General features: G+C 31.1%; 4 protein-coding genes across 9 annotated transcripts in view; 2 read left to right on the plus strand and 2 right to left on the minus strand.

Annotated features, from left to right (window-relative positions):
* Positions 1–239: 239 nt before the first annotated feature.
* Positions 240–6,021, minus strand: LOC132703570 (uncharacterized). The gene is made up of 3 exons (XM_060672912.1): positions 5,619–6,021; positions 4,456–4,657; positions 240–3,185 (listed from the first exon to the last, which is right to left on the minus strand). The coding sequence occupies exons 1-3, from the start codon at positions 5,724–5,726 to the stop codon at positions 2,422–2,424; spliced, it is 1,074 nt and encodes a 357-aa protein (XP_060528895.1). The 5' UTR covers positions 5,727–6,021; the 3' UTR covers positions 240–2,421.
* A 707-nt stretch (positions 6,022–6,728) lies between these two features.
* LOC132703569 (integrin beta-PS) lies at positions 6,729–20,096 on the plus strand. Of its 6 annotated transcripts, none has more exons than XM_060672911.1 (14): positions 6,730–6,953; positions 7,522–7,678; positions 8,235–8,541; positions 10,500–10,728; positions 10,811–10,895; positions 16,092–16,262; positions 16,514–16,900; positions 16,971–17,138; positions 17,262–17,498; positions 17,550–17,837; positions 18,692–18,824; positions 18,947–19,080; positions 19,508–19,660; positions 19,777–20,095. In XM_060672911.1, the coding sequence occupies exons 2-14, from the start codon at positions 7,526–7,528 to the stop codon at positions 19,849–19,851; spliced, it is 2,520 nt and encodes an 839-aa protein (XP_060528894.1). In that variant the 5' UTR covers positions 6,730–6,953; positions 7,522–7,525; the 3' UTR covers positions 19,852–20,095. The 6 variants fall into 6 exon arrangements, with proteins under 6 accessions (XP_060528892.1, XP_060528894.1, XP_060528893.1 ...); XM_060672910.1 differs by lacking the exon at positions 10,811–10,895 and adding an exon at positions 14,517–14,601; XM_060672909.1 differs by lacking the exon at positions 10,811–10,895 and adding an exon at positions 14,517–14,601 and having other exon boundaries at positions 6,729–7,034; positions 17,262–17,837; positions 19,777–20,096.
* Positions 20,097–21,408: 1,312 nt separating this feature from the next.
* On the plus strand, positions 21,409–23,054 carry LOC132703571 (ADP-ribosylation factor-like protein 8). The gene is made up of 4 exons (XM_060672913.1): positions 21,409–21,612; positions 21,665–21,819; positions 21,899–22,060; positions 22,793–23,054. Exons 1-4 carry the CDS (start codon positions 21,490–21,492, stop codon positions 22,911–22,913), a joined length of 561 nt encoding a protein of 186 aa, XP_060528896.1. The 5' UTR covers positions 21,409–21,489; the 3' UTR covers positions 22,914–23,054.
* Positions 23,055–23,187: 133 nt separating this feature from the next.
* The window catches only part of LOC132704192 (probable chitinase 10), a 31,485-nt gene continuing 27,307 nt past the window's right edge, over positions 23,188–27,365 (minus strand). The window contains exon 29 of the mRNA XM_060674071.1: positions 23,188–27,108. Coding sequence (XP_060530054.1) covers positions 26,944–27,108 — 165 coding nt within the window. The 3' untranslated portion in view covers positions 23,188–26,943. The remainder of the gene's footprint in view (positions 27,109–27,365) is intronic.

The raw sequence follows: 27,365 nt of genomic DNA on the forward strand, positions 1-27,365 counted from the left end.
CTGTAATAATGTTGGTTATTTACAGATGAAAAGTTTTGTGCGACTTCGAAAGTTTTTTCTGATACCTCATTGTTTTTTTTCTTTTTTTGTTGAAAACTATAATATTTACATTATTTGTTATCTTACACCATATTGTAGCTTCTTTTTTAGGTCGTAATTTATTTAAATTGATAACGGGATATATATATATATATATATATATATATATATATATATATATATATATATATATATATATATATATATATATATATATATATATATATATATATATATACAAAAACCATTACATGATACTAACACATTTTTCAACCTACATTTAATACATTACCATTTCTGCATTTAAAGAGAGCCATAAGGTAATTAACCTAAAATTTAATAAGGTCTAAATATTTTTCCGAGACAATTCTGCAACCGCTCACACGTCTAAAAAATCTGAATAATAACCGTGTTGCAACAAGGGCCACTTTAAATTAGAGAAAAGATAGTTGCATCAAACGAATACTAAATCTGTTTTCTGTGCCTAGTTTAAATAATTTATTGTATTTTTTTCTGCCTGCTTTTCTAATTTAAATTTAAATTTATTAATATTAAATTTATTTTGTAACACTAAATTTTTGACCGTCTTTCACGTCACTTTTAAATAAACTACACTACACTACACTCTTACGGGTATGAACCACCATTTCCGGTGCGTTATTAAATCGAACGTATGACCTTAATTTTTCCCGATGCTTTTTCTATGCTTATTTGGCCAAAGAGCACGCAGCTTTTCTTCGGTTTCCTAATTTTAATTATTCAACAAAAAACAATAGCTATAAACAAATATTTAAACTGATAAAAATCAAATTTTACAGAACAAATACCTATACAAAAACATTCGTACAATTCATAAGTTGCTTTAGCAGAATAGTGAAATGTGATGAATAACATTATAACATGATGAATAACTTTAATATTTCTTACTCATGTTGATACATATTGTCGAACATTCTTGTGAACATCAGAAATCTAATTTACATAATACACATTTTTACAAAATGTAAATTTACCATCACCAAATTTATGGGGAATTATTTAATTTCTCTCAAGTTAAGAGTTTTTTACCGTATTATGACTGGATAAAGAGCTGGTCCTAGTCAATTGTGTTTGGAAAAAAATTGCATTTGACGGAAGTATTGCAATTTTTTCGTTTTATGTGATTTACGTTGTTATTTCAATTATTTGCGATAGAAAATAATGATGTTTTCTTGTCCACAAAAATGTAAAATAATAAAACAATATAAATATGGGTATAAAAAAATATATTACCGGTTTCGCAATACGGAGGACTAAAAAGAAGACAAATCGCGATGTTCAAAATGAATTAGAAATTCGTCTTTTAATGTAGCTTTGGAAAATTACTCCTAAAGTTTTAAATGTCGGTTTTTTAGATTGCAAATCTAAATAATTTTAAATTTAAACATTTTTCATGAACTATTAATTAATTGTGGGTTCTATATAACAAATGTTATAAAAAATAATCCCTGATCGCTATTATTGCTCTGTATTTACTGTATACGTGGCATTTTCTATTAAAATTCGTTGATATCACGGGTTGTACGGTAATTAAAACAGATTAGTGAAAAACAGCTTTAATTTTAATTAAAAAATTTAGTAACTTACTCTTAGCCCAGATATTCATTAAGTCAATGTTCTCCACAGAGAACGCTTGTTCATTCCTAAGAATACTTCAGCTTAATTTAAAGACTATTAACCTCCCTCTCCAACTTAGATCAAAAACCTCACAATGTTTAAACAAATGCTTAGGCAACATATTTTTCATAATAGGGACCGAATATTAAATTAAAAATAGTATCGTTTTTCCATTTCTAATCTTTTCTGTAAGGTTGTTGTATATATTTTTATCTTTTGCTTTGTATGTTTTTTGGCGTAGGATATCTTATTCATCATTTTTAATAAGTGTAGCTAAAATTAAGTAGCATCTATCTGTGTGCTTTATGGGGTTACATATGAGCAACTATGTTGCATGACCTAGTTAACTAATGAGGTCCTGGCACATATATTGTATAAACAAATAAAGGCCATTTATTATAATTATTATTATTATTATTAAATAGCTACTAAATATCACACCAAGTGTCACGCCACCTGAACTAAAACTGAAGCTACTATATAAGCCGAAATTTTGAGATTCTTTGTTTTGCCCTTCTTTTTAGCACTCCATGAAATTATGACCTGATTTTTAAATGTTCTACGAGTTACTCTAATAAAAAATGGCATTTAAAGAATTTGAAACTGCTTATTCCAGCAGTAAATTTTTATATTGGAACCATAAACAAAATTCTTTCTTTGTTTTACAAGAAGGTAAAGACAGGAAGTAGTTAATGGAAAAATTAATAGAAATATTTGCAATAATATTCAATCACTTGATGAATTAATGGTAGAATTGTGTCTAGTTTTTCTACTCCCTTCTTCCAAATCCACTTTGGGATTTATCGATTGTAATAAAGCCACTGTTTTAGGAAAATCTATTGTAGCATAACACTTCTGAGTAGTTATACTTTGAGACACTGTAGGTGTTGTAGATGTTTGGATACTCTCAGTTTTAATTAGGTCTAATTCTAATTCGGCATAATTTACTTCACGAACTGCTACACTACCTGCGTCTAGAAAAACTGTAGGAGTATTTGGTATACTAGTACTTTTACATGGTTCGTCCTTTGTAACAGATTGATGAAATATATGTAAATTTTCAATATGATGCTTATTTACATTTTCATAACAATGTGTATCTTCAATGTGTGCTTTTGAATTGGTGTTCATATAAATATGGCAAGACGATTCTGCTAGTCCATCACTTGATATATTTGCGTAACTAGGTGAACCTCGGCTGTTTTCTACTACACTACTTCTCCTGTTATTATTAAATTCTAATGATGGAACTTCCAATGGAGCAAGTGGAGATGTGGTAGGACTTATCTGACCATTGCTAGAAATTGATCCTGGTCTACTTAATACTGGGTTGTGACTTCTGGCTGTTGATTGGACTGGATTAAAATAACTCTCTTCAGAATTAAACCAACCGCTGTGGCAAACAGCTGGACCCGCACTCATAGGTAGAATTGCAAATTCAATGCTGTTTTGATTTAAAGTATTTAATAAAGGAGGATTTTCTTCTACACCTGTAAACAATTTTTATGAAAAGAAAAAAGAAATATTAACCCATTTATAATTTCCTACATAATAGTTTTGGTTGTTGTTATTATCTATTTATGTATCTACAGAGATGAGGCCATAACACTTTTGAATTGAAACTTTTTTTGTCTCTTATCATAACCTCATCTAGAGGATTATATGGCACTACGCGATAAATATAACTGTAAAAAAACTCGTAAACAGAACAATTTAAAACATTATATGCATTACTTTTGAGAAAAAGTGGCTATTTGATAACAAAATAAATACAATCAGCAATAGATAGGATTAGAATATCTGTAAGCATACACTTTGAGACTTTTATTAATCTAATATCAAATAGCGACACTATGCGACTGGCAATTAAAGTCATTTTAATAATAATAACTCCCACACTGTCACTAAGTTAACAGCAATAACCGACTCTGGGCAGCAACTATATCAAAATTTAAGAATTTCTTTAATGGGCAGACACGGCCTTCTTCGCCCACCATTTATGAGATCCCATACTTATACTGGATACGTTGTCAAAAAGTTAAGTTTTATCTTTCATGTTCTCTCCAGAGAGTGAACATGAAATCCCTTATTTTAAGTTTGACGGTTATAGGGCACTACTGGAAACTTTTCTTAAACCAGAATTGCAAAATTTTAGTGACTTCAATCACAACACTTGGTTTCAGCAGGATGTGACCACGAAAGGTTATATAAAAAAATGCAGATAATAATTATTCCTCCGAATCAGTTGAAGCAAAGAATTCGCGATTAAATTCGAGCAATTGGAGAACAACTCTGTGTCCGCATGTCCGCCAATTTCAAAGAGCTTTTGGAGGAGACACCAAGGCATAATTTCCACATTTTTTAGTAAATTTTATTAATAAAAAATGTTTATTACAATTTAAAACTGAATGAGTTATAATTTTTTAGATAGTAAAATCCTTTTCAAACATACACACAGCCCTTAGATAAAATAGTTCTAAATATGGTTAATTTGATACACCTCAAAGTTCAAAGTTAACTCGTTTTTCTCATGTTAATGAAGATGTTGGTTCATTGGTTGAAAGTAAGTATGCACATACTAGATGTTCCTTTCCAACATTTTTTGATGTTATCAAAATTACCTGTATTATATAAAGTTTGTATAATAAGTCATCTTAATAACATAGATTTTATTATCTGTAAATGATTGTTAATTAACAGTTTTCTCTAGATGGGATCAGCAACCATTCTTAATTTAACTGTATATTTTCAATTAATTACCTGTAATATGGTGCTGTACTACATTAAATAGTTGCTCAGCCTTGTGACATCTAAAAGCATATATTCCAGGACCTGTGGGACTACGTCTACCACATTCAAAACTAAACACATCTGTATCAAACCCGTACTTCCTTAATGACCTTAATGGCCATCTAGTTGGATTCATACCTCTTTGGTGAAAGACTAGATCTGACTCAGTGACCTTAAAATAATAAATAAGTATGAAATTAGTTAGACAGACAAACAAACAAATTTTGATACTCTAGTAGAAGATACATAGTGATATCAATATATTTGTTCTATATAGAATAGAAAGTGACTAGTTTATTTTCGTCTTTCAATTTTCAACAAATCACTAATTTATACATTATTCCAAAATGGCAGGAGTTTTATTAAAACATCTAAAATTACATTTTGGTTATCAGATTAAATGGGTTTCAATATTTCATAACATCAACATTATTTTTGTATTGTATTGTATTGGTAATGTTTATTGTAGTAGTAAGTGTGAGCAATAATGGAGCTAGCAAATTACAGGATGTTAAACTCGTTGTTCTGTCATCCTCGTTTTTTGACGTATAAGGCAATTTTGACAAGTGCCACTAACACCGCATAGAAATGAATAAATGAAGAGCTGTTTTTTACACTTTGATAGGAAAAATTATTTTTTGGTCATTTTGTAGAATTCTTGAAACCATTTAATAAAGTTTCTGAAATCAGATAACAATTAAGAAAAAGATGAGCACTTCTGTTTATAAATCTATAAAAACTATATACTTATCAACTAGTAACTAAGTCAACAAACAAAAACTAAAGTAACCAAATATATATGAAATGCAACATTTTCTAGAGGGTCCTGTAACTCAAAATGAAAAGGAATATGGAAATTTTGATTGTGCCATCTTTAGCTTTTCACACACGTCTTCAAAGACAATTGAGATATGACAAACATTACTATAAAATATGAATTATAGATAATATGAATTATGAAAAAAAACTTAAATAATGAAAATACATTATGCTTAATGACCAAACAAACAATAATTATAATTAAAATTGTTTAATAGGGTTACTTTTTGTTTGTTTATTTATTCTCAGAAGCCCTAGTATTACCTATCGCAATAACAATGTAGTCACATTAATACAAAACACCAGAAACTCACCTCAAGTTTTCCATGACTTATAGCTCTTCCTTGATCATTTACATTGAGTACATTAAAAATATTTGGATGCTTATTATTAATATCTGGTTTACCATTAACACAGCCCATTCTAGAACTCTGTGTTGGTGGATGGATTCTCTACTGTTTTCGATTTACAATGTGATATGGCATTAAACAACAGCTCCACATTAGGACTTTATTTTTTGTAAATATATTTTAAAAAAAGGACGATTTAACCTGGTATATTAGATAAGTCTGGTTTCGTTTTTAAAACACTTGTATTGAAGTGTGGCATTTCTGTTTTGTTTGGAATGTTCGACAAATTAACGCTCTCATCCCAGTCACTAATCAATTAACCAACGAACATAACCACAGCAAAAACAGATGATGGTCATCATCCCATTTCAATTCGTACTCATTGCACAGACTACTTAGCAATCTGTGGTCCTTGTGTTATAACGCAAAGTAACAGACCACACATACATTACATTTACAATTTGCTATTATTGTATTATAACGCAAAGTAACAGACCACACATACATTACATTTACAATTTGCTATTGTTGTATTATTCGCTAATAAAAGTGAAATTTATTGCATAGAACAGCATTAAAAAAACTAAAGTATTTTATCCTATACAAATTAAAATTTAGATATTAGACAATGTAATGACAGCAAATATCGTACAATTGGTGCGCCCTAGGCGCCTCCAAACATTGAACTTGTTTTTTCTCCGGAAAATTAATTGAATATGGCCAAATGGTAGGTCAAATAAGAAGGCGATTTTTGATGACTCACGCATGCGCAAATTGAATGTCCATTCTAAACATTTCCTGATGTTGGCTTCAAAAGTACATATAGACACCGAATAGGCTGATACGCTGATAATACAGGTACCATACATAATACAATGACATCACCGTTAAAGGTCAGCGTTGGTGATCCACTCGTAGCAATAATCTCTTTGGATTACAGCCCCTTACAGCCATGATTTCAGTATTTTTACCTCCAGACTTAACATCGAGACGAATTTATTCAGTAATCTGAGCCGATTGATACCTTGACAGTAATCTGTGGCATCGAACGTAACTAATTTATTGGACAACGTAGTGTGAGGTCACGGAATATTTGATTGAAAATCTGAGTTTGGTGTTTTGGGTGTTTAGCGTAAGAAGTGCAATGTCAAAAAAGAATTTGTTTAATTAAGTTTATTCAACCAAACTCGCCCGGTAGCTGTAATTGTCAAGGATAATATGTTGAAGATAGAGTCCTGCAACAGTTAATGTTGTTGGATTAATTTGGGCGCACCTATTTGTGCTTTTTGATTTGCCTAGGTACCTGTTTTGGCTTTAAATTGTCCATGACCTAAATAAACACATTTTTATAAATTTATTTATATTACTAGTTATCCAAAGGTAATGTAATCTGATTAGTCATCATATGATGCACAATTTCTAAAAATAACCGATTTTTAAGAAAATATTGCCCATTTACAAAGAAGATATTTTTAAATTCTACATTCAAGTTTATTGTGTGGGAGTTATGAATGATCTCATAATAATTATCTAAACCAAGCTACCACAAAATCAATTTCAAATGGTTCTATGACTACAATTCATCAAATATATTATGGTGCTTAATTTTTGGAGATGCCTTTTTTAGTTGTTTGTCAAATCACGTCACCAAAATTGTAAAGTTCTGATTCTGATGGATCATTTTGGAATTTAAGATGTCAATGGTTGAAGAAGGGAATACTTCAATAACTGTGTGAATTTTTAAAAAATCAATTTTTTACATAAAATACACTTTATATAACATTTTAGTTGGTTAATAAACCATTAGAATCAGGGATAGGTTAGTTTCCTGTAAGTATAAACAATGTTCTAATAATTTTGATTTTAGGACAATGGAGTTAAAGCATTTATTAATAGCTGGTATGATTGCCAACATAGCAGTAGCACAAGTTCCTCAACGTTTCACTGCCCAAAACCCATGTACTTCAAAACCTACATGCCAAGAATGTATCCAAACACCATCTTGTGCTTGGTGTTATGCACCTGTAAGTACTTAGAGGCTCTTGTGAAACAATTTAGCATACATTTTTTTATAGTAGAAAAATGTATGATTTAAACAATAGGTATTCATTCATTAGATTCGTTTTTGTTTTATTTTTGGTATTTAAGTATATTGAACATTGGTTCCACAAATGTTTCAGTCATTGGAGAGAAATGAATGGTTTTTCTATTTCCTACTCTAAAATACTGAATTATTAACACTGTCACTTGCCAATTCGATCATTTCCAGTACTTTACTGAGAGCGATCACATGTTTTTGGTTTGTTAAAACACTCATGGTGTTTTGAAGTTTCACAGTTTTGATGGCCACTTTATACTTTATATATTAAATGTGAGAGAGAAAATACCATTTGCCCTCAGCTGATGCAAAGTTATTGTATTGTAAAAACTACAGTTTCTTGTAAATAACATTTCATTTATGGGAGTCTAAAGCAGGATTGTTGAAATATAACATTAATAAACACTTATAACAACAAACAAATCAAAAATTGACAGAGAATTTGTTCTTGTGCACTGATATGGTTTTCATTCTAATTTTAGAATTTTCAAGGATCCAGATGTTTCCAGCCATCATTTCCAATATCCCCTAGAGAGTTATGCCCGGAGGAGTATATTCATAATCCAGACAATATTATGAGTATTTTGTCAAATATAGCACTTTCAAGACCTAGGGCGAGAGGAAACGGCGGAGAGTACCAAACAGATTTTGAGGCAAGTTGGAATAATTCTGAAAGTTGGGAGAAAAAAGGGTCATCTTTTTATGGCCATGGAAATGCAAACACAGGGTCATCTGGTGAAAAAATTGTACAAATTGCCCCACAAAGGGTCAATTTGAAACTGAGAGCAAGTAAGTGTGTGGCAATTTCTATAAGTCAAATAATAGTCAAATAAGTGTAATAAGCATTTTGCATTTTTCATCCATGACTCCTTCTTGATTGTTCCTAGTATGATAAACTTATAACCACTTTTAGTTGTGCATACAAAGTGCAACCTTTTTGAAAACGCCCTGTAACTCAAAAATTAGAATTCAAACCTAATTTTTTTTTTATTACTTTGGTGCTAATCAGAAAAAATGCTGGTAATGGACAAAAGTATTTGAATTTTGGTCCTTATAAAAAATTCAAAACAATAATTGCTAAGACATTAAAACCTACACATTAAATTACAAATTATGATACTGTCTGAATCATTGAGTAATATTTTCTATTGAGGAGTCCATTATTTTAAGTAGAAATAATGTCAAAGTTGGACTAGCCTGATATTATTTAATATATTACAAAAAGCCAATATCGCTTTAGTCAATGGGTTATGCAGTAATCTGTTGCTTCTTCTGTTATTGACATATAAAAATTTTTTTTGTATTTGTAAAACTCTTCCATTAGTTTGTCTTCTTCGTCAGATGGGGGTAGACACTTGAACAATAAGACAGCTACAAATCTGTAACATAATTATTCAACTAAAACATTCTCTACATCATAGGTAATATATTTCTTTATTTTAAGCCTACTCCATTTCTGTAGTAATGCGACAATTTACCATCTTTTGTAAGTTTCCATATTCCTGCTTATTGCAACCATTTCCAATTGCAATCTATTTGTGAGTTATCAATTCAGAAACATTCACAGTCGCAATTTTCGGTTGGGGACCTGTTTCTGTCTATCCTATTGGGGGTAACAAATGCTGAAAATTGTTTTTAGTTTCCGCATTTCAAAATTGGTAGAGTGAATAATAAAATTCAAGATTTTTTTCAAAAAATCTTATGTTAAGCTACAACTTATATTACATTATTAGAAAGGCTGCAAAATTGCACACAAATTTTGTCTGAGGCTTATTGGCAAATTGGTATTAATAAGAGCCGACCTCTGAATACCTAATTTTTAAATCTCTGTCTTCTAAATGATTCGATATCAACAACCTCCGTGTGTGTGTTTTCAAATACCAAGTAAAATTGTAGTAATGATCAATTCACAATAATAATACCTTATTGCCAAAAAAATACTTTTTAACTCTTTAATTTGAAAACATTTTTTTTTTTCATAGTTTAGTTTCATAGTTAATTTTGTAGCTCACTTTAGTAACAATTATGTTTTGTAACTTTCTCATATTCTGTGCCTTCGTCGACTTTATATCTACGGTCTATAACAAAACAATGAGTAGTAAAGTTTTTAAAGAAACAATGAAGACTGTTAGCAATGTTCAAAACCACCTCCATTTTGCAAATTGCAATATTTGACCAAAAATGAACTGCTTTTCCAATTTTTCTCAGCAATATAAGTTAACAACTACTCCAATTTATTATTCGGCATGAAAACCTTTATTTCATGCCTATATATAAATCTACTTTTTACAACATTATCACTAGCAGAATCATGCCTTATTAAAAGATTTTTTTCTACTTACTTTTCTTAAATACCCAATTATACGAGTACACAGATCAAGCCTGTGACATTTTACGATGTCAGTTTCATTTCATGTTGTTTTGCAAAAATGTATTTAGAATAGTATGCAACAAGTTTGGTCAGTGAGTTTGCAGCCATACATTTTTTCTTATTGTCTTATTTTAATTTTTTGATTTTATTATTATGGATACGTTTTGTTGGGCGTCTTAAATTAATATTTTGTATTTATTTTATTTTATTATTTCTATAACAATGGATGTGTCAGTTTTGTGGGATCAGAATAAAATAAGGTATACAAGTTTGTACTATTATTTAAAATGTCTATTTTTCTTGGTTTTCCTTTAACCGGTTCATTTCAGAAAAAATACAAACGCAATACAAAAAATAAAGTAATTTTCAATTTCAGGGCAGTCATACAGTATCTATATGAGTTACACTCAAGCTGAAGATTATCCCGTCGATTTATATTATCTAATGGACCTCAGTAGATCTATGTTTGATGATAAAGAGAAATTGTCCTCCTTGGGCGACCAATTAGCACAAACCATGCAAAATATTACATCCAACTTCACCTTGGGTTTTGGTAGCTTTGTAGATAAGGTGGTGATGCCTTATGTTAGTACATTACCAGAAAAGTAAGTCATTTCCCAATACTTTTTTTTACTTGAATATATGTTGTAAGTTTATAGGCAATTTTACACTGATCTGATACTTTAGGTTGGCGCGGCCTTGTGATGTTTGTGTGGCTCCATATGGATTTCATCATCACTTGAGTTTGAGCACTAACACATTCATGTTTTCAGTAAGTTCCCAATTTTTAAAGATACACCCAAGTCCATTTCCATCATTCTCTTCTCTCCATAGCTGCTTTACACTACTTAATTAGACCTTGATGTTTGAATGTAGTAGTTTCCTTAGTTCCAGGTTTTTAGGTATTGCGAGATAGAAGCATCCAGCATGATAGCATGTTGTTTATGTATGAATGTTTTTAAAATGAGAATAGTTGGTGCAATTTAAAGGCAAAATTTTTCGTGGTTTGGCTAGGGAAGAGTGTAGAGCGTTCATCGCTTTCCAAAAATATTTTGATATTTGACCCTATCTCTGCCAGACAGCAAAATTTTGCGACTTTCCTTGGACCACTTATAAATCTTACACTTGATCACGATGCAACACATTGCATTAGTATCTGTATGAGCAAAATTGGATTTTCTATTTATCTGTTTATCTGGCGCTCAATCAAGAAAAGTCATTGGCTGTATTAAACCTATTCCTGTAATTACAGGAAAATTAAAATTACAGAAGTAGTCTTTATGAGAACCTATAATTTTTCTTTTGCTCTTAATTCTGTCGATTAACAAACTTTTACGCCTCACATGTTTGGGAGAAAATTTTTAGTTTTTCTGGTAAACATTTTCAGACATAAATTTCTAATGTGTCAAAGAAACGAGCAGAGTTTTGCCATGCCATTTTAGGTAGATATACAAACTTAGAAAGAATGGTTGAATGTCTGACCATATGGTTTATTTTGTGTCTGTTGGCCGTAAGCAAACCGGTTATTTAACAATTTGGTAATTTTCGTTACTTAATCGGTATGACAAAGCAATATGTGTAATTTCAAATAATTTCATTTATTGCAAAGACATAAGCACGGAAATCCGCAGAAGCCCAATTATTTAACATCTCATAATATCACACATACTAAAAAAAGGTAGGAGAATGGAATTACAAACAATTTAAATTTCAAAAGCAACTTAACTATTTTGACCGCAACCTTAATGGGGCTATTAGATTTTGGAAACCAATAATTCGGAGCGCACAAATCTTTTAGGAGTTGTCCCTTACATTTGCATCCTGGAAATTTTCGCCTGAGTCAGTTATTGCTGAACAGTTCATCGTCTCTACCGTTACATTTACTTTTAAGAAGTTTATGGTTTGTCGTATTTTCTCCTATGTATGGTATTACTACCCATTTCTGGTGGTTTGTGGTCATGCCTTTTTTTTATCCTCCCATAGTTAGAGGTTAGCCTGCCACCTGGAAGGTTCCATATCTCCATCTCCCCTCCTCTATAAACTACTACTACTATGCTACTGCATTTGTTAGATTTTAAATTACGCTTGTATGCACTCTCTACAAATACAAGAGCAGTCAGGTCAGATGATTACATTAACACAATTTGTGTGGTAGGGTTTTTTTAATTTTTATTCGCAAAGCAAAAGTGCTATTGCTATTGTGATTTCAGAACATGTGCTAAAAAAAAATTACAGAGCACCAATCACTTAACAGCTCTGGTATCTTTTATTGCTTTTAGCGAGGTTGTTATTTATTTGTTATATGTAAGTAAAGGAAAAATGTAAACTCGAATACTTTCAACTGGAAATTGTTTGTACACAACATTTTGGCAGTCATATTTGTTATAATTAAAGTCGTTGGTAAGAAAAAAATTAAATTAAAATATAATTAAAATAGAACACTCAGATATGATGGACGCTTATGTGACTTGAGCCCATAGCTTCCAATGGACGACCAGCCTTATAATTCTGCTTTGTCTATATTGTTCAGCCTATTTCTTATCTGAATGTCTCATTATTAAAATGATGCCTAACAATAACTTATGAATGGCGAGCCCATATAACTACTAGACAGACAGTACCAAGAATCAACTATAACATTTTTTTGGGAAGGTCCGTTCAACGTCGCATGCGCGAAATGTAAAATTTAATTTTTAACCAAAGGCAGCTCTAATGGTAAATTCTGACGTTGGACCGATATAACCTTGCGGCTTTCAACAAACAACATGGCCGCTGACAGATCGTCCATGTATGGATGCGGCATTTTTACGGCAGTATTGTTTCAAAACATGTAGAAATCCTATTACATTTTCAGGCAAAAAAGGAGTCAAGGTGTAGCGTTTTTGTTCTTTAAGCCCTGTAAGTAATTTTTTTGTTTGTAAATCGGCGCAAAGCGTTAGTTTTCATAAACTCAGGTTTAACCTCTATTGAAATAACTTTGAGATGTTAGATATCGCACAAGAAACATCAAAGTGGAGAAAATGTTTAACAAGCACCTGCTATAGACAGTAGTTGACAAGGGGTATTTCCTATGCACGTTCTAGTAAAAATTCAACTTTTAGCTTAATTGTCTTCTTATATATCCTGTAATTCGAGTACACTAAAATATATTATCCAAACATTCTTGATAGCTATTTAAGTGTACCCAAAAATGTAGGGAATTCTGTTTAGTAAATTCACATGTAAATATTTGTGTGGTAATTTTCCAGTTCGTTCAATGTCAAATATATAGGCATCACTGTTTCTCTAAGATTATTATCCTATATTTGCCACATTTGCTGTAATTTCGTAAAAGAACAAAGTATTGGAAGCACAAATCATACAAGTTTGTGAGTACGGTACGGAGATACCAAAAATGAAAACAACAACAATGGCACAGGACCCGATTGTTCTGTGACAATAGTAATTACTTATTTCGGCGTTGACAATTATGTTCGGATTTCAGAGTTGGTGTTGCGGTCTTATAAAAATTAATCAATTTTCGAGAAAAAATACGGCGATATAACAACTCAGACAGTTGGCAGCGACGCATGCGCAAAAGATCCCATACCTTCCCTACGAAAATATGATTGCCATCAATTTTTACCCTAGTAGGGCCACAATATTATCTTATAGCTATATGGGTGGGCCTGCGAGGTCACCGTTTTAACATGTTGAGATAAAGTGATTCCAGTATTAATGTTGTATTTTTGGATGTGACTATCTCACTGGCGTTCTCTTTCATTGCTACGGCTGGGTACAAATGGGTAAAACTAACCAAATTGGCATTTTTTAATATAAAATGGATATTATATTTTCTCCCAAAACGACAACAGCCAAAAACAAATAAGGCTATGTCACGTGATAGGGAAGGGTCTTGATAGACGCATAGAGTGATCAAAATGTCAAATCTAACAGTTCGGAATTTTAACGCGTAGTAGTAAAACAAAAATTAAAGGTAAAAATGTGATGTACTGATTAATGGGAATAGGAACATATTCCCAAGTAAAGACCGCATTCCATTTTTTCTTAAAACCTGCCGTCAATGCTTGTGTGTTTTATTATATTTTCACCAGAAATAGACATCTAAAAAATTTGAAAAGGGGCAATGATATTAATGAGCGTTTGGAATGTTGTTTATATAGTGGCTACAAAAAAAATGAATTTGTGGGGTCTGCTATGTATACAGAGAAAATTATTGACCAACACATGAGTTAAGCATAAAGAACATCTTGACTTATCATTACTCAATGGATCGTGTCCCAGTGGTCGAAATCAAAAATCAAAATGTAAAATTGCACGATCTACTGAAATAATATATATGGGTTACAGCTTGACGAGCATTCACAAATAGAACATTCATTTTTTATTGTAGTTTAGAACATCCATGTGATTTGTGTGCAGCACCATATGGATACCGAAATATGATGAGCTTGTCTCAAAACACCTATTTATTTTCAGTAAGTTAACTAATTTTTGACAGTTTTTGACATTAACAATCTTAAAATTTTTAACAGCTATTTTTACTCTTCATAAATTTTATATTATATTTTTTTCCTTTAGGGTGAAACTCATACAGTCATACTAATATGTGTGTATACTGGTATACTTATCTACTAATTATTATGAACCTGTAATGCAAATTGCTTATTGTGTACCAAATTTTTTGGAATTGGAATTGTGCTGTAGTGTTGTATTTACAATTAACCTGTTCTCAACGTTGACCAACAAATATAAAGGAATTATTTTTAAACTAAAAATTAGAGGGTATATCGTTTTTAATACGACGGAAATAAAAGTGGCAATAAAAATTATGATTTAGCTTATTTTAAGCTGTAATTGTTCTGAGTTTTTCTGTCCTTAATATTAAATGACATTGATTTTGTTCGTACACAAATAATAAAAATGAAAAAAATTATAATCATGCGATATTTTTTTGTGGTAAATTTCTGCAAAGTTTTGGAAAGGTATTTATTACAAATTTCATTTATTTCATCATTAAATTTTTATTTTTTACTGCCTTGAGCGTCGTTAAACAGCCCCTTCAGTCGGCACATCTTAACTGTTTTATAAGGAATTAAAAAGTAAGTTTTAAAGCCTATTCCATATGGAATAGAAAATGTTCCATTAAAACTACTACCCAAAACAAAATATATTTTCTACTCACCCAAGTTTTTACGCAAATTGACTGTGATTTTACCTTTGTGCGATTTTCATACTGAAGCAATTGGTTAGTAGTAATTTTTATATGTAAATTTACTTTAGAAAAATAGTTTCCATAAGGAACATAAACACATTGTAATTTATATATAAAAATAGCTTAGCTACATTTATTGCTGAAAATTTCATTTTCTCGAATGTGTAGACTGAAGTGTGGTTGTATTCCTAAAAATTAATTTTGTGAGTTCTCTTTTATTTCAGACCCACCGCCCATCGGGGTCTACAAAGACTGCATGCATAAATATATAGGTCGCAAAATATCGATTTGAAGCCATCTATGCTGAACCGCTTGAGGCACTAATTCTGGAGTGTGGTGATTAACTAAACTAACTTTTCACGACCATAACATTAATGGTTAGTCGCGAAGTTTATATGGACCTCTTTCATCGGATAAATTCAAGAGAGTTTAGCTTAGTTTCTGCATACTCCCGCTTTTAGGTTAGATATTGTAATTATTAATGATACTAATTAAAATATCTGTTTGGCTCGTTGATTGATTTTGGATTGATATTATTGGAGATATATTTCTCTTTCCAAATTAATTTTATATTTTATGAACTTTTATGTGTTTGTCACATTTACAAGTAAATTATGATATACCTGAAAAAGTAACAGTTGTTAACAAATTCATTTTCCCACTAATCCGCGCCTATATGCATGCAGAAGCCAATTATTACATCGATATTTTAACAATATGTTTTGTTGATTTAATTATTTTACTATTATCTAGCGAATGGTCAAACAAGCCAATGTTTCTGGAAATTTAGATGCACCTGAAGGTGGATTTGACGCTATTATGCAAGCAGTAGTTTGTCGCAATCAGATCGGATGGAGGGAACAAGCTAGAAGACTTTTAGTATTTTCTACAGATGCAAGTTTCCATTTTGCTGGTGATGGAAAAGTATGTACACACTATAGATGTGTTATTTTTGACATGGAACTAGGCTGTAATATGTAAAATAAACTGTAAAAATTTGTAACTAAATTTTATTGCTAAAGTTAATCAAATTTGTGGTTCTAACCAAAATTTATATATTTTTCTGTAATGCTTAGTTTTGCCCTGGAAGAATTATTGATATTCTGACGAAAAATAGATACTGATTAGATTATTTTGTTTTTCAATGTTTATTACATCAAATCTCCTTCTTATAGCTAGGAGGCATTGTAAAACCCAACGATGGAGTATGTCACTTGTCTTCTGAAGGTTACTACAGTGAATCGTCTTGGCAAGATTATCCTTCCATAGAGCAGATTAATCTTTCTGTTAAGAGAAATGCTATCAACGTGATTTTTGCTGTAACCGGCAATACAATTGGAATTTATGATCAGTTAGCTAAACATATTGAAGGAGCATCAGTTGCCAAATTGGAAAAGGACAGTTCCAATATAGTGGAATTAATCAAAGAACAATATGAACAAATTTCATCTTCTGTTGAATTGAAGCATAATGCATCGAGTGCCTTGAGTATAAGATTTTTCACCAAGTGCCTCAACACAAGTGGTGTAACTTTAAATACAAACAAATGCGGGAATGTTAAGGTAAAACGTTTTTTTGTATATGGATTCATTGATTCATTGATTTTTTAATCAAATAGATTGAATATTTTAGGTTGGAGATGTAATCAATTTTAAAATTGAGTTGGAAGTATTAAAATGTCCTAAAGATCCTAAGGACCGTTTCCAAACAATTCAGATTTACCCAGTTGGCATAAATGAGAGTCTAATTATTGATCTGGAAATGCTTTGCCACTGCGATTGTGAAAAACCGGGAGATAAGGTAAGGTTAATGTCTAAATGAGAAAAGATTTTTTTTTTGTTTTTTGTATTTTGGTACCTGCTGAAAGTATTAATGATAATAATGAGTGTTAATATTAATAATGAGTATTAATAATACTTGCAGTATTATCAAGAAAATGCAACATTTTGCCATCACCACGGAACATATAAGTGTGGCATATGTGTTTGCAATCCCGGAGCGTTTGGTAGAAGTTGTGAATGTAATGCCGAAGAAATACCAAAATTACCCAAATCTGGCACCAGCTGTATACCCCCAAATAGTACCACTGGTATTGAATGCTCTAGTAGGGGTCATTGTCTTTGCGGAAGATGTGAATGTGAACCTAGGGGGGGACTTGAAGTAAATTCAGATAAATATAATTATACATATCTATACATAATATTTTTTCAGAGGATTTATGGCGATTACTGTGAGTGTGACAATTTTTCCTGTGAGCGGCACATGGGGGAACTGTGTAGTGGTGAATCACATGGAACCTGTGACTGTGGTATCTGTAGATGTAAACCAGGCTGGACGGGCCCAAATTGTGCTTGTGAAGAATCTAATGCTGGCTGTTATGCTCCGGATGTAATTCATGGTCAGATTTGCTCAGGGCACGGGACTTGCGAGTGTGGTGTTTGCAAATGTGAAAATTCAGAAGAAAACAGATACTCAGGCAAATTTTGTGAAAAATGTCCTGTAAGTTGTATTTTAAATTAGTCCCAGGCAACTTGTGTTTTTGTAAAATGAATTATCTATTTTTTTTGTCCTTTTTTTGAATTTTCGAATTAATTGATACGTTATATGATATTAGCGTTTGATGTGCTCGGGGTATTTGATAATTCACGTCATATAATTTAATAAGTGAATCTCACTCACCTCACGTGACCACCTAAAAGATGAATTATGCCAAAGGAATCCAGTTTTCAGAGAAACTTGCATCGTTCGAAACTCAATTTAATTTGTTCTTAGAATATGCCATAATATACAGTGTTCAATTTTTAAAAAATGCACTTTTCGCAATTTTTGTTATCTTGTAGGTAAATCGTTAGTTTTCACCAAACCTGTATGATATAGCAGTAATTTCGATATTGAGAAATAATGTACAGTACCTCCCTAAGCTACATCCAACATTTTAATTTTCTATTGGCTCCAGTGTCAAAGTAATAAAAATTTGATTGAAGCTATGTTTTCATCGAAAAATAGAGAAACCAATTCATTTCTCGAAAACTACTAAAGATAGGTATAGGAACGTATTAAAAATCAATCATAAAGTATTAGCAAATAAAATAATATACATGGTGTCCCATTTAAAATTTCAATGTTTCAATAGATCGATAGAGCATCGCCTCTTATGGAACTTACCAAATTTTCGGAAAAATCCAATGTACCGTTCGACGTGAAATACTCCGTATATATGATTGATATTACTTAATTTTGGGAATTTTGGGAATTGGGCAAATTGAAAATAAGTATAATAGAGGGTTTTTTTTGTAGTTGTATTTTCCAAGTTGGTTTTCAATCAATGATTTTTTCCTCTTTTCTTTTGATAGACATGCCCAGATCGGTGTTTGGAGTTTAAGGATTGTGTACAGTGCCAACAATACAAAACAGGGCCACTTAAAGATTCGTGTGATACGAATTGTTCCCATGTACCTGTTCCAATAGCAGTGGACAGAGTAGAGGGTAAGAATACATATTGAATAAAATATATGTCAGGTTTGCAAATTCAAATAAACCACACCACACAACTGCGTGTTTTAGAATTAATTGATGCATTAAACATATATGTAATTTTTTTCTTTCAGTAAATGAGGAAAACAATGAATACTTATGCCGGTACACTGATGAAGATCACTGCCAATTTCAATATGTGTATTACTATGACAAAGAAAGACAGTTGCATATGAGAGTACAAGAAGAAAGAACCTGCCCTCCCAAGGTAATAATCACCGTCGTCTTCTCCAACGTTACTTCTCTTGAATTTTATTATCAAATAACTCAGTACACAGACTTAAGTTAAATTTCAGCTTCTAGAAGAAAAACATTTACGTATTTGGAAACCATTCTGCATTGTTTTTGATTATGTTTTTTAGTGTTCTTAAAGATCTGATATATTTCATTTTTGGACATGAGTTTATTTAGTAAGTTTTGGTATGTTAATAAAAAAAAAACTATTACTATATTTGAGTAGATTGGCATGTAAATTGTGTATATTAAGTGACTAATACAAAAACAAGCGCACCATGTGTATTATGAAATGTAAAGGCCTCAAGTTAGCAGAAGATACCTAAAAAGCAATGATTTTTTAAAACTTCCCTTGAAATAATTGCTATTACTTGGAACTATTTCTCCCAATTTTCTTATAGGTATTTGTTTTGGGAATTGTTTTTGGCGTAATTGCTGCTATTGTTTTAATTGGAATGGCAATCCTTCTTCTATGGAAATTACTCACCACAATACATGATCGGCGCGAGTTCGCAAAGTTTGAGAAAGAAAGAATGATGGCTAAATGGGATACAGTAAGTGATAATATGTAGAACTAGGCCTATATTTATAATATATATGGTTTTAATTTATTTCCATTTTTAAGATTAGAACATTATTTTAGTACTTTAACCATTAAAATATTTTTTAGGGGGAAAATCCAATTTATAAACAAGCAACTTCAACATTTAAAAATCCAACTTATGCAGGAAAAGGTTGTTCATGAGTTATAGTATAAAAAAACTACTGATTTTTTTACCTGAAATTAACTGAAGATCTAAAGCGTTGTAATTTAGATTTAGTACTTAAATTATTTCATTTTTAGATAATACAACTAATATACTTAATTAATTCAGATAAATTGGATATTAACATTTCATTATACTATTTGGATTGTTAAATTTTACTTATTTTAATTTACAGCCCATAATTTAAAATAAGACTTTGTAGATATTTTAATAAAAGATATATCATATATGTTTTTTTTTATACATGCAGAATTCATATTTTCCAGTGGTGTCCCCAAAAATTACATCTACAGTGGCTTGTTTCATTGATGTGATCCATACAGGAGAACTTGAAAGTGGCCCCCATACATACTCTAAAGATTATTTAAACGAATTGCTCCTTGCCTTCTTTTGTTTTTGAACATAAGTAGCTTAAATTTTTTCGGGTTCACCGACATTTTGTTTACACCATGTAGTGACCCTGCTAGAGTAAAAACATTCGCCGCAGGCGGCATTAATATTTTCGTAAAGGTAATGATTTTTCCGCGCATGCCTCTACATTCACCCACTTACCTATTTCCTTAAACTTAACTCGTTTTCCCAGAACATTTAACAAGGTCTAGGTATATTTTGAGAAAATACGCATGAGTTACATGCCAATAAACTGCTTACCCTAGTATAATTTAATCGCACAGTATGCATTTATAATTGCTTTATTCCGTTTATGCAGTTGTATGCAACTTAACGTTAAGATAATTTTGAGACGAAAGAGTCAGTTCTGTTCTTAACTTCCGGCAGTCAACTCGCTTTTGTTGTTATAAATTGTTCCCGTTTTTAACAACAATAAAATTCTTTAAACAAATTAAAGTTTTTTAAAAGAGTGTTTCTCTGACTAACACACGTAACTCATGCAAACTTTAATGATCTGTCAGTGGCCATGTTGGTTGTCGAATACAGCAAGTTCATTGGTTAAAAACGAGATTTTAATTCTCACGCATGGACATATCAAACAAAGCAATAACCTTAAGAAGTGACAGTAGCCCACTTAAATATAGTTTAGAATGATAGGGGTAGTCTAATTTAACTCATTGACTCATTTAAAAAAAATCAAAATGTACAGAGTGTGGTTTTATAACTGTAATACTAGGGTAATATTTTATTCTATCTATTTTCGTTGTTATGATAAAAAGTAAACGTTTATATAACAAAGTGTTCTTTACTTCAAACAAGGAATAACCCGTTTAAGCTTTTTAACATATCCCTTATGAAAGCGAAATTTTAATTCATTTGTTGACTAATTATCTTTTGCGACTTAACTTTATTGTCACTTTTAAAAGCTCAAAATTTTTAAAATCCAGAGAAATAATACTGATTCGAATTCTTGATTCAATGGACCGTGATATATCACACTCCCAGTTAACCATTACATTCTTCAATTTTAGTAGTTGCGCACTGATAAAACTGACCCCAGCTCAGCGTAATAAAAAGTAACCGTAACCATGAATAGGAACGGAATACGGTCACACAAATCGTTAATATGACAGCCCAATAGTGACAGTTGCCAGAGATTATTCTATGTCTGACAGGTAGAGGTTTTTGTTTGTGGGGGTTGTATGTTTTAAGATTAAGCCACCAAGATGTTAGCTTTAATGAATCGAATACTAGATTGGTTTAGGAGTTTATTTTGGAAAGAAGAAATGGAATTGACGCTAGTTGGATTGCAATATTCCGGAAAAACAACTTTTGTTAATGTTATTGCTGTTAGTTTGAGTTTAAAACTTTAAACTGTATATTCAGAACAACTAGTTTTAGTCCGGTCAATTTAGTGAGGATATGATACCGACAGTCGGTTTTAACATGAGAAAAATAACAAAGGGAAATGTAACTATAAAGATCTGGGATATTGGTGGACAGCCCAGGTTCAGATCTATGTGGGAAAGATACTGCAGGGGAGTCAATGCTATCATGTAAGCACTATTAATTTAATTGTGTTGTCCTGAAAATGTGACTATTCATGCTTTATGGACGAAATAATTTGTTTTTCAGATATATGGTTGATGCAGCAGATCCTGATAAAATTGAAGCTTCTAGAAATGAACTGCACAGCTTATTAGATAAACCTCAACTTGCTGGAATACCAGTACTAGTTCTCGGAAATAAACGTGATAAACCACAAGCATTAGATGAAAATGGTCTTATTGAAAGAATGTAAATATGTTTTTCTTTATATGGATTACTTAATTTTATCTCACCCAGTCACTCATTTATTTTTTTATTTATTTATTTATATTACATATTTATTGTTATTATTTATTATTATTTGTCTCATAAATATAGCAAATGGCAATGTTTAGACAGAGATTATTTTAATAATTGGTAAAACCAATTGGTAAACTAATTTAATGCTGTCAATAATTGTGGAAGCTAGGGTTGTGGAATTGGCCCATCAATTTTTTTAGTAAGTAATTTTTAAAATGCAATGACATTTATATTTATGTATTTATATTGCCCATTATATCGCCACCTCACCATTCTTAAAACATTTTGATTGAATTTGACTAGTCAATTAAGTAGTGGTCAATTGAGAGTCATTTGATCAGTCCCATCACTAGAAGTGTCTCGAAATGGAGAGTATATATTTTAAGGGGTGATTTTATCTGAAATGAACCCCAGTTTCATATATGCATGTTCAGATATGCTTTTTACTGAGATAAAGTACTAAAAAAAATGTTTTTTATAATATATTTTACACCACTAAATTGCATCATCAGAAGGCATTTAAAATATGCTTTTAATATCCCCATTAACAAAAAAGTTCGCGCATTGTTAAATTGTTAAAATTTAATGTAATTTTGTTTGTAAAATTCAATTTTTGCTAATTTTAAAATACATTTTATACTATCAATTAAAAAATACTATTTCAGGTTTTTCTTGTTGCAGGAATCTGTCTGCTATTCAAGACAGGGAAATTTGCTGCTACTCAATTTCGTGTAAGGAAAAAGATAATATTGACATTACTTTACAGTGGCTAATTGCACATTCAAAATCTGGTATGCATTAGTAATGCTTAATATATAAATATTTTGTTGTATATTTAGGAATATGTTTAGCATCACTATGAAATTATGTGACAACTTTTTTTTATTTATATATGTATATACTTAAAGAAACTCTATAGGCAAAATACACAGCTTGATAATTTTCTTGTAGCACCTGATTATTACTTTTTTAGAACTACTTATTTGCAAAATGGTTATATTACAGTACATATTGTTTAATGTCTAATATTTTACACAGTGACAATATGGATTTGGCTAATCAAAGTGATGTGCAGCATGGCCAATTAAATAAGGTAAGCCAAATATGAGACCAAGGAAAATTGCTTGAAATTATATTTGGATACATAATACAGTATTCTCTTCTCTTATGGACAACTTTAGTTGCCCACTTTGTTCTTTTTTAGATATGAAGGTGCTGAAAAGACAAATATTGTTGTTTCACTCCACAGAGAAAGCTTAATCATAATTTAATGAAATAGTGCCATGTATAGAATTTATTATTTTTTTTACCAAGGAATTTTTCTGATAATCTAATAGATTACAATTGTAGTATTTAACCACTCAAAAAATTTTTTTTGCTCTACCTTCAAGACTAATAAGTGAAAGTTTTTCTGGCTTTCCAACTATAATAAAAGTATTGACGTTTCTATTTTCAAAGGGTTTTGGCGTGACATTTTTGTCTCAAGTCTCCCACGTGCCTAAATTAATCTCAAAAAATTTTCTTTTGTATACGACTTTTACAATAAAATTAGATAATTTTCAAAGAATCATGTACTTGAAAAAAATATAGGAATATGATATGTGAAAAATGATGTATGCATGCTCTCTAACAAAAATTTCTTTAATAAATAAACTAATTTTAATTTATGAGTTATAGATTTTATGACATACAAAATATTGACCACAAGAAATAAACAAGTTGAAAAAATGTATCTTTATAAAACTATCTTGTTCGGAACTAAAAATTAGGACTACTCTTCGACAGGTTGTTTATTTTAAATATTTATAGTTTTCGAGATATTGCCGTTCATTTTTTTACTTAGTCTGCACTTAACTTTCAATTAATCATCTGAGGTACCGAGACAGTTGCTATATATAAAATATTATCTCTAACCATGCTGATACGCTTAAATAATTATACATACGAGGATTATTTAAATTTGATTATTATTTATGGAAAATGTTTTGACCATAGCATGCGATACGTTTGTGTTACTGGTAAAAACAGAAACCATGACCTATGCGAGTTAAGCAGATTGTAGAAAATCTCAAAAACTTCGTTTGAAAATATTGAAATAGTTGTTTTCGGTCATTTTGATGCATATTTTGCAATGTCGGTAAGAGAAGGACATTGGAAACGAGATTATCTAAGTTATCAATTCACAGAATCTTACTTAAAAATAAAATTTCATCCATACACATTTTCCATAGTTTCCACTGATAAAATGTTAAATATCTCAGAAACGGTGAAATTTAGGATATACACAAAATATGTCCAGAATTTTCGGGGGAATCCAAAAAAGGTGTTCAATTTAAAATAAGAAAGTTGACTCCCCCTTCCATTATACATTCGGATTCCGCCATCTTTAAAATATTTTAGCCGGATTGCCCCCACCAACATTAATTTAATTAATTTAAGTATTAACTTTTTTTTTTCAGGCGTTACGGCGTTATTCAAAATACATTAATTTACTACCGTCGCGAGCAAGCTCTTATACTGGTGAACTAAATATACATATATTCATTCTGAATTAAATAAAAACTATTTCTAAATTAAAAATATCAAGACGGAACCTGAAATTTGACCAAAAATGCACCTCTCTCACTTTAAGACGAAACATGCCATCATCGGCACATGCCATTTTCCACTTTGAAATTGGCGTCACACGCCAGTAAAAAATAATTTTTATTTATTTAATTACATACATACCATGACACAGCAGAACATTTATTGGAGTGAAATTTGCAATTCCGACTGGCTAATTCGTTGCTGAATTATTTTTCGCAGATGAATTAGTTGACGTCTTAAAATGACACGATATAAATAAATTTCATGAGTTGCGAAAATGTTGAAAATATCCAGAGATATCACGGGAAGTACCGCTAAATCGTTCTCAGGGTAGATAACAGAAAATTTAACTTGAAATTTAACATATTTACTACTACGACAGTTCAATGAGGTCGCTAGTGTGTAAGTTATACTAGTGTTAAATAGTATATTATAGTATTGCGTGCTATACTTTTACCACGACCATTAGTTTTGGGCATGATTTTGCAAAACAGCACGTCTACATTCACTGAGTGACGTGTGACGTGAATGACAAACGTCAAAATATCATCCGTGTGACTCGCAGCCGTGGATAACGAAGCTAAGGTTTTATTTTAGAACAGGGACTGCAAAAAATAAATTTATCACTTTATAAAGACTACCCTTTTAAACTAGTATCTAAAATAAGTGTAATTCTGAATTTCGGATATTTATATCATATATGATCTCTCTAATTATATCCTTTTCACAAAATGATAATTGCTTCATTTGCATTTCCGTCCAAGACCAACATACCTTGTACACTTGTACCTTGTACGTGGTCAAATCAACGTGTAAACCTCGTAAACTATTCGTCATCGAGATTTGCTATTTTTTTTCAAGATTCAATGACGTCAGAATTTCATAATTTTAGAAATTTGATTGCGTGATTAGCTTAAATCGGCCTTAGTCACAAAGACACTTGACTGGAGCAACGGAAGGTAATGGTAATGTGATAATGTTAATGTCTTTAGCAGACGTGAAATATTGTTGTTAATGTCTCATATGGTATATTGTATACGTACATATAATAGTTTTTGGTTCCAAATCCGGACAACTTGATGGGTTTATTTACGGGCTTCCGGTTTGCTAATGCTATTTGGCGACATATTAAGTTTCTTAGACGAACTGCACATTTGAGGTACGGGGTTGGTCCATTTCAGTACCATTTCGAACGGGAACATTATAGTTGTTAAGTTCCTGTGTTTCTGACACTCAACCTCATGACAAAATACGTGCTTTTTAATAACTTTTGGAACCGGCATCATTTTTCACTTATTCAAATTTTTCGTATGGATTTCCTTAAATATGAATTTCAAGCTAACCAAAACTTTAAACTTAACTCGTAAAATCTGTAGTTTGGATAATCTATTAGTTATACACATTCTACATTATAAAATCGGTTAAGTAGAAAATGTGAAACCTATTTTATAGGGTTTAAAAATCTATTACAGAATTACCTGTGCCCGAAACTGGTTCCTAGTCTCGGATTACGAACTCGAAAGAAAGATAATAACATCGCCTGTCAAAGTTTCTGTACCTATTTTTATTTTTCAGTCGGTTTTCATGTCTTTGTTGGTTTTACTTGACTGACAAAACTGACAAGTTCGGCCAAGCGTGAAATTTGACAGATGATTGTCGGAAGTATTTGAAAATAAGTGGTAAAAAATGTATTTAGATATATATTATTTTGTTCCGATGTTTGAAACCAGGTCCGAAACTAACCAAACCTGATCGATATAATGCTAAGAAATTGGCATGTAACGTAAGGATGGCCAATTTTGTTAAAAAAAATCGAAGAACGCGGCACCTCTAGCTGTAATTAATATTGTGATTTGTCCCATTGTTTTTAGTCCTTCATAGTACTTTAGAGCGTAGGTTGACATACACAGCTACTATGCTATTCTAAATCATTTTAGTGTTTTGTTTTGTGTATGTAGGCAACACATCTCGAAATTTTATTGCATTTGAGTTCGATTTTAATAGCTTCGATTTAGCGAAATTTTGTTGAATGATCCCAAATTATGGTACATACTTTCTGAACTTGTTACATTAAATAACAATTCCCAGTTGATTGATTAATTGATTTTTAGGTAATTAAGGTTTTTGTAGGCCTGAACCAAGCGAAAAAAAGTTATTAAATCTAGTTAGTAGTGAAGCAGTAACAACAATATCTAATTCATATAAGGCCAATTTATTGCGTTGTATACACACTTATTCTTTTTTTAGATACAATTTTCAATCGTATTTCTGTCCGCATTGCCTTGTAACTCCGATTTTAATGTTCGCAATAAAGGCGATTTTCCACAAGCACATTTATTTTCAAAGTCATCCAGATCCAACGCCCACACAACGCCTCCTCCCAACCCACGTTGTTTTATAAGTCGTGCCTGTAATTAACACATACATATAAAAAAAGCAAAGATAATTATAAATTCGTAGAACTCAAATACATTTCCAAAAGTTTTTACATTAACCAGAAGAAAGTTGAATTTTGTTGGTTCTCACCAACTACCTCATTTTTCAAACATGTATTAAATTTTTTAGAAGTATTCATGCATGTGAAATTAATTTGGATTTTTGGTTATTTATTTCATTTTTGTTCGGAATGTGTCATTTATCTTGTTTCAATATTCACGGTTCACAG

Source organism: Cylas formicarius, unplaced genomic scaffold, assembly GCF_029955315.1.
Source record: "Cylas formicarius isolate icCylForm1 unplaced genomic scaffold, icCylForm1.1 PGA_scaffold_6__28_contigs__length_40554024, whole genome shotgun sequence".
Taxonomy (NCBI): Eukaryota; Metazoa; Arthropoda; class Insecta; order Coleoptera; family Brentidae; genus Cylas; species Cylas formicarius.

Excerpts from the sequence above, each read along its gene's own strand:
- LOC132703569 (XM_060672909.1), top strand. The coding sequence starts at position 7,526 with ATGGAGTTAAAGCATTTATTAATAGCTGGTATGATTGCCAACATAGCA. Across the intron at positions 16,901-16,970 it reads ACAAATGCGGGAATGTTAAG|GTTGGAGATGTAATCAATTT; the intron begins GTAAAACGTTTT and ends TGAATATTTTAG. Across the intron at positions 17,139-17,261 it reads GTGAAAAACCGGGAGATAAG|TATTATCAAGAAAATGCAAC; the intron begins GTAAGGTTAATG and ends TAATACTTGCAG.
- LOC132703570 (XM_060672912.1), bottom strand. The coding sequence starts at position 5,726 with ATGGGCTGTGTTAATGGTAAACCAGATATTAATAATAAGCATCCAAAT. Across the intron at positions 4,658-5,618 it reads TAAGTCATGGAAAACTTGAG|GTCACTGAGTCAGATCTAGT; the intron begins GTGAGTTTCTGG and ends TATTATTTTAAG. Across the intron at positions 3,186-4,455 it reads AGTACAGCACCATATTACAG|GTGTAGAAGAAAATCCTCCT; the intron begins GTAATTAATTGA and ends AATTGTTTACAG.
- LOC132703571 (XM_060672913.1), top strand. The coding sequence starts at position 21,490 with ATGTTAGCTTTAATGAATCGAATACTAGATTGGTTTAGGAGTTTATTT. Across the intron at positions 21,820-21,898 it reads AGGGGAGTCAATGCTATCAT|ATATATGGTTGATGCAGCAG; the intron begins GTAAGCACTATT and ends TTTGTTTTTCAG. Across the intron at positions 22,061-22,792 it reads AATGGTCTTATTGAAAGAAT|GAATCTGTCTGCTATTCAAG; the intron begins GTAAATATGTTT and ends TTCTTGTTGCAG.